The 6,500-nt window shown below is 41.5% G+C and overlaps 1 protein-coding gene across 1 annotated transcript; it reads left to right on the top strand.

Moving 5' to 3' along the window:
* The first annotated feature begins 290 nt into the window (after positions 1-290).
* LOC128738448 (SOX domain-containing protein dichaete) lies at positions 291-2,419 on the top strand. Its single transcript, XM_053833582.1, has one exon. The coding sequence runs from the start codon at positions 609-611 to the stop codon at positions 1,545-1,547; it is 939 nt and encodes a 312-aa protein (XP_053689557.1). The 5' UTR covers positions 291-608; the 3' UTR covers positions 1,548-2,419.
* Positions 2,420-6,500: the final 4,081 nt, after the last annotated feature.

Here is a 6,500-nt window from a genome sequence, read left to right as displayed (position 1 = left end):
CGAGTTCTAAGATAAAAGGCGTAAACAATGGTGCAGAGAAATGGAGAACACGCCTTCTTTTCTTTCGCGACCGTTCGCGGTTGTGTTTCAGCTATTTGTTTTCGTTCATTGTGCGGGGTGCGATTTACGGGTACGGTGTTCTTCGTGGTCCCGTTGTGTGAGTGTGCGGCGAACAGAGGGCAACAAAAGAAGCCGGAGATTACCGGAGCGATCGGGATGAGAGAAGGTGTGCGACTGGCAGAACCACATCCATTCAGTACGAGTTTGGCTCTTGTGCGGTGAAGACTGGATTTTTTTACTGCCATTGATTTGAACAAATCTGCCGTGTGGCCCCCACAGTACTCGAGAACAGTAGAGTAGAAAAACGAGTTTTATTTTCGTGAACACAAGGAAGAAACTTGTACCGCAAGCAATTGAATAGACCGCAATTAGTGGAATAATCGATATCAAAAGGTTTCATTGAAAGTGTCTGATTTGGTGGAAGAAGAGTGAGCTTATGAACAGAAACATTTAGCGCAAGAAGAATCGTGCTCGACTACAGTGAATTGTTAATTGAAGATTTCATCCTCGATTGTGATTTTGTTTGGCTGAAATAACCTGGAATCAAAATGATTAATCACAGTATGGCCAGCTTGACACATCCTCATTATGGATTCTCGCTTGGAGGGCAGATGGATATGCCGCCGGCAGGAGATTACGCACCGCAACCGAACCACAGTCCGGGAAGTGTGGACGTAAAACCTCGTCTTAGCTTTCCGCCAACGTCGTTGGCCGGTTTCCAAACTCACACGCCAACCCAGCATGGTTCACAGCAGACTTCTCCGGGACAGGAAGGACACATCAAGCGACCGATGAATGCTTTCATGGTATGGTCCCGTCTTCAGCGCCGTCAGATCGCCAAAGATAACCCGAAGATGCACAATTCGGAAATCTCGAAACGTCTTGGATCGGAGTGGAAACTGCTGACCGAAGCGCAGAAACGTCCCTTCATCGACGAGGCAAAACGACTCCGCGCCAGCCACATGAAGGAACACCCCGACTACAAGTACCGCCCACGTCGCAAACCGAAGAATCCTCTAGCCAGCGCAGCAAACGGACTCCCGCTCGGCATGCAGCAACCCGGCAAGGCTACTCTCGGTTCGTCCTATCCATTCCCGCAGCTTCCGCCATACTTTGCCCCCACGCACCACCTCCAGCAGCTAGAACAGCACTATCCGGTTCCATACTTCGGTGGATTTGACCCGTTGACCCTATCCAAACTACACCAATCGCAGCAGAGCATGCAGAGTACCTCACCGACCGGGCTGGAAGCGCAAAAAACTCAACAGATGCCTCCGACGTCGCTCAGCTCGTTCTACTCCAACATCTACAGTGGAATCTCGGCAGCAGCCGCTGCAGCACCCCTCTATGCCGCCCACTCCAACAGCCTCTACAACCAGTCCGTGTCGTCCGCATCGCCCGGTTCCAGTCCCAGTGCATCGCAGCAGTCCAGCGTACTGCCCGATATCGAAAACTCGATGCGACGGCCCGTGCAGGTCATCTACTAGGCACTAGGATCCGCAGTGATCATCATCTATCTCAACCAACAGCAGTAGCAGTATTTTCAGGACTCTGCAAACGAGTCCGTAATCTGACTCCAGCAGCGTGTACATATTAGTGGTTATGTAAGGAGAAATTGGATGACGAAGGTTTAGCCGCGCGGCGTTGACGTGCGCCATGTGCCTCGCCAAGTGGATATGGAAAACAGCGAAGTCCGTAGGCTCGTCAGGAGAGCGGTGTTATAAGTTTTAATTTATTCATGTGAAATTTTCGGATAAGTAAACCGACAAAAAAGGAACGATACCCCTCACACACACACAGAGTATAGTAGGATTTTTTTTTATTATTTTTTTAAACAAAAACCATTGTGTAAACTGTATGTTCACTTACTGTGTATGTAAATAGCGAGAGATTTATCCCGTTCCCGGGGTGGAAAACGAAATTTTTCGTTTCTGTACTGAGAGGAAAGTTAGAAGAAATAGGCTAATCATATTAGGTACCGTATAGCTTTCTATGTTAGTTCTGATTTTTTGTTTGTTTCAATGATAAGATATGTAATTGGTTCGAAAGAAAGAAAGCACAAAAAAAAAACATTCCAACAGTGAAATTGAGATTATTTCCCATCTAGTGACGGATCCCAAATCAGAAAGCTTTTTTTTTATTAATTTGCCGATTCTCAACAGGATGAAAATCACGAAGGGATACAAGCTTTATACTCCTATTACCGTGCGTAATATTATGACGATATCATTCTAGGCGGATCGGACTCGGATCGGCAGCATCTGTGCGATCACACCGAAACTGTATCAAACTAATATTGTTTGTTATTATTATTATTAAAACTAAGACTGCCGCAGGGCTAAAATAATTGTATGAAAAATAAAACACTTCAAAAGACGAATTAGTTCTTTCTTCTCGTTACTCGGAATTAGATAACATGGTTGAGAAAAATTCCTCCTCTTTCTGGCTCGGATGGGTATGTTTGCCGACGGGGTCTCTTCGTGAGGTAATTGTTCTCTCAGCATGCTTGTCAATTGGTTATTAATATGTTTTACCTTATTTGGGTGTCATTAGTCTGTCATTTCATTTGTTTTGACCGGTGGTGTGAACAGCAATCATACAAACAATTGATATAAAAATATTTTCGCTGGTTTTGAAATTTCGAATTTCGTTAATTTCAAAATTAGTCGGGTTTATTTCTAATTCCCGTCGTATTAAGTAAAGCCATTCTAATTTTCATCATTTGTTGGATGGATTTAATGAATACTTCAAAAGTTCTTGTACTGATTTGACTAAAACACACTTACCTTTCGATCCGTGAACTTTGAAATCATTGAAAAGCGATTATTAAAGCCTATTATTGAAATTACGCAACTGACTTTATTTCTTAAATTCGTCGTACCGTTTTAAAATCTGTCCATCAAAATTGTTCATCGTCCGAATTAAAAATCACAACAATGTTTACGAAGCTAACGCGCATGTATTTGTGTAATGTTATGCATGGCAAATGTTGTTCTGCAAAATTTCTGCAGATCAGGCAAGTTTTCCTGGCTGTAGAATAACGACAATGCCTTGCGTGAGTTATTTTCATTTATGAATGACGGAAATTAAAACGATTAGTCGATATTTTCTTCTTCGTCGCACGAAAAAACGTAGGAAATTTGGCTGGTAGAAAAAACTTCTTTGATAAAAAGCATTTAATTAGATCTCAGCTCACTTTGATTGATCGCGTATGATAGACAACAAACTAAAATATTAGGGAATATTTAGTTTTGCATTGCATTGTGTGTCATAAAAATGCTGATATTTTTAATAACTTGTGTTGGATAGGACTGGGATAGGCTTCTCAGTTTATATTTCTCAATCTGTGTTTTTGCTTCGATCGACTAATGGTTCAACTTTATCTGTCACTTTACAAGATAAAAATAAAGTTACTTATTATTATTATTAAAGTCAAAATTGCATAATTAAACGTGACTTTCGTCTGCATAGGGAAAGGACCCGTTCCCTGTCGGGTGAATTGGGTCTGGTTTCTAAATATGACAATATGCCTTTGACTGTTTCACTGCAATAGGCAATCAGTTTAAATCACTTCAGACCTTATAAAGGTAAGCTAATCAGCTGGGGGGATAGATATTTTAATGGAAATCGGTTGAGTAATTTATTTGGGAATCAATTTTGTCATACTCATTAAACTATTTTATTACTGCGTTTGTAGTAAATTCAACTGCGACCTTTATTGATTGTCGTGAGATATTGATTTATTACAATACAATTGCAAAAAGCAATTTAGTTGTTATCTTCTGATTTCTTCACTTTTTGCAAAGCAATTCTCACCCAACTCATGGATTGAGAAGGAATAATAAACTTTTACTTTTGAATTCTGTTAGATGTGATTTATTAAACGATTTTTTGTGATTTTTTTTATTTAGCTTAACTTAGATAGAGTGCTATTAGTTGCACTACGTGACTGGTCTAACTAGTAAAATGATCGGGGCTTGACATGCATGACATTTTTAATGTGCAACTTTCCCTGATTCAGTACTTAATGGTTAACGAAATATTTTTAATAAAAAGCAGTGCAAGTGTAAGTGCCCGTCCAGTTAGCTCCGGGGTACGAAGCTAGCCTGACAAGCCAGTCGTCGTATATTCGAATCTCGACTGCGTGGTGCCGTTACAGAGTTAAAAGAATCTTTGCCCTAGCCCCGTATTTTTCCTGTACTCTAATAACCAGTTGCGAAGTCTGTCGATAAAGAAGGGTCAAGTTCTGAAGGACGTTTATACCCTTGCGTTTGTTATTGCAAGTGTCAGTATAATACATTATCTATACCTATAAAAATGGATTTCTGTCTGTCTGTCTGTCCCTATGTTCCTTATAGAATCGAAAACTACTGTACCGATCGGCATGAAAATTTGCATGTAGGGGTTTATGGGGCTAGGGAAGGTTCTCTCGATGGCAAAAGACCCCTCCCCCCACTAAGAGAGGAGGGGCTCCCATACAAATGTATGCCTATAAAAACTTGGTGCGTTTACGGTGTATATAAACGTGAGTATGTCCTGGCATAACTCCAGAACGTCTTGATCGTTCGGGTATCGGCACATGCCCCTTGACATAAGGAAGTCAGTAAAGGGGTTGGGGGCCTATAAAGGGGGGAGCTCCATATAAGAAAAACGGATTGGGTTTCTCTTTCATTTAGAATCAGAGAGAATTAGAGTATAAATGTATGTTCCGCCATAATTCCGAAACGCGTCGACGGTTCTTTATCAAACTTGGCGTACATGTTCCTTGACATAAAAGAATCAGCGCAGAGGGGGTTAATAATAACAACGCTGAACCTATACAAGAGGGAGGTCCAAATATGTAAAAGGGGTTGCGTTTCTCTAGCATTAAGACCGATTGCAGTTGTGCAAGTGACTGGAAGATAAGAACTTCCTCCTAGAGGGTTTGTAGAGGGGGATGGGATATATGGAAAAAAGCTTTTGTTTCGCTTCTGTTGCAGGGATTTTCAGAGAATAAACAGACGCATAATTAGCTACGTGACAGAAGTGGGAGCTTGTTGGAAAAGAGCCAACAGGGGGAAGAGGTACGTGAGTATGAATATATGTTCCGCTATAACTTCGGAACGCCTGGACGGTTCTTCATCAAACTTGGTACACATGTTTTTTGACTTCCCCAAAAGGGGAGACGGTCACTTACAAGTGGGGAAGAAGGTTCAAATGGGTGAAGGGGTACGTTTTCATTTGGACCGATAGCAGTTGTACAATTGGCTGGGCGACAAAAGGAGATTTCTGAAAAGGGGAATAGGGTGACCATTGGCAAGGGGGACGTTCAAAAACATAAAAAAGGTTTTGTCTCGCTTCATAGGGATTGGCGAAAAGAGAAGACAAATTTATATGTGGCTGGAGGGCAACAGAAGGGTGAAGCTGACAAAAGGTAGACAGAGTCAAATGAAGATAAAAAGGTTTGTTTCTTGCATTAGGAGATTTTTCATTATAATAACAAATAATAACAAAAAGCTGAGATACAAAGGGGCCTCGAGTAAGCTTCGGGCTATCAGCTAAGGCTTGTTCGCGACAAAATTTGGACACCTCAATTTTGCAATAAACCAAATTTGCTAGAAGTTTAATCCATGAAACAATTTTCTATCATTTATGTGTGTATCATTAATAATTATCAAACAAATTAACATTACTTATTTGGTCTGCATGAAAAATTGGCGAACTTTGGAGTTTACCCTTGCCATGAGGGTCAGTGCAAACTTGTTGGCAACCAATTTATCTGCGTTTGTTCAAGATTTTCGAAATTTATCTATAGTTGTTGCTTGTTGTTTGTGCTGGGACAGCTCTCTCTTCGCCAAAGCCCAATACCGCTCGATGGGGCATAACTCTGGACAGTTAGGTGCATTCGCCTCCTTCGGTACAATATGGACTCCATTAGCATCATACCATTCCAAAACATCTTTGGCGTAGTGACAGGATGCCAAATCAGGCCAAAACAGCGAGGGTACATCATGGCTGTGTAGGAACGGTAACAATCGTTTCTGCAGGCATTCTTCAAGGTATATTTGCTTGTTAACCCTTTCCGTAGTGATGTAACTTTTGCTTGTTCGACCACAGCTGCATATGGCCTGCCATACTAAATATTTTTTGGGGAACTTGGCTTTCTTCTTGGTCCTAAAATGTTCTGCAGCGCCATTCCGTTTCATGGCAGTGTAAAAAGACATATGTACCAGGAAGCTGTTTAAAGTCTTCTAGGACATTCGTTTCATCGTCCATTATAACGCATGGAAACTTCGGTAAATATTCGCGATAAACCTTACGAGCGCGTGTTTTGGCCGTCGTATTTTGCTTATCATTACGGTTTGGCACAGTCCTCACCTTGAAAGACTTCATGCCTTGTCGATGCTTAGAAGTGTGCACGAATGTTGGCGACATTTTTATTTTACGAGCAAGAAAGATCT

The sequence above is a fragment of the Sabethes cyaneus genome, chromosome 2, assembly GCF_943734655.1.
Source record: "Sabethes cyaneus chromosome 2, idSabCyanKW18_F2, whole genome shotgun sequence".
Lineage (NCBI taxonomy): Eukaryota > Metazoa > Arthropoda > Insecta > Diptera > Culicidae > Sabethes > Sabethes cyaneus.
This window is presented reverse-complemented; position numbering and strand designations above follow the sequence as displayed.

Bases quoted from the DNA above. Each gene is read 5' to 3' on its own strand.
- LOC128738448 (XM_053833582.1), top strand. From the start codon at position 609: ATGATTAATCACAGTATGGCCAGCTTGACACATCCTCATTATGGATTC.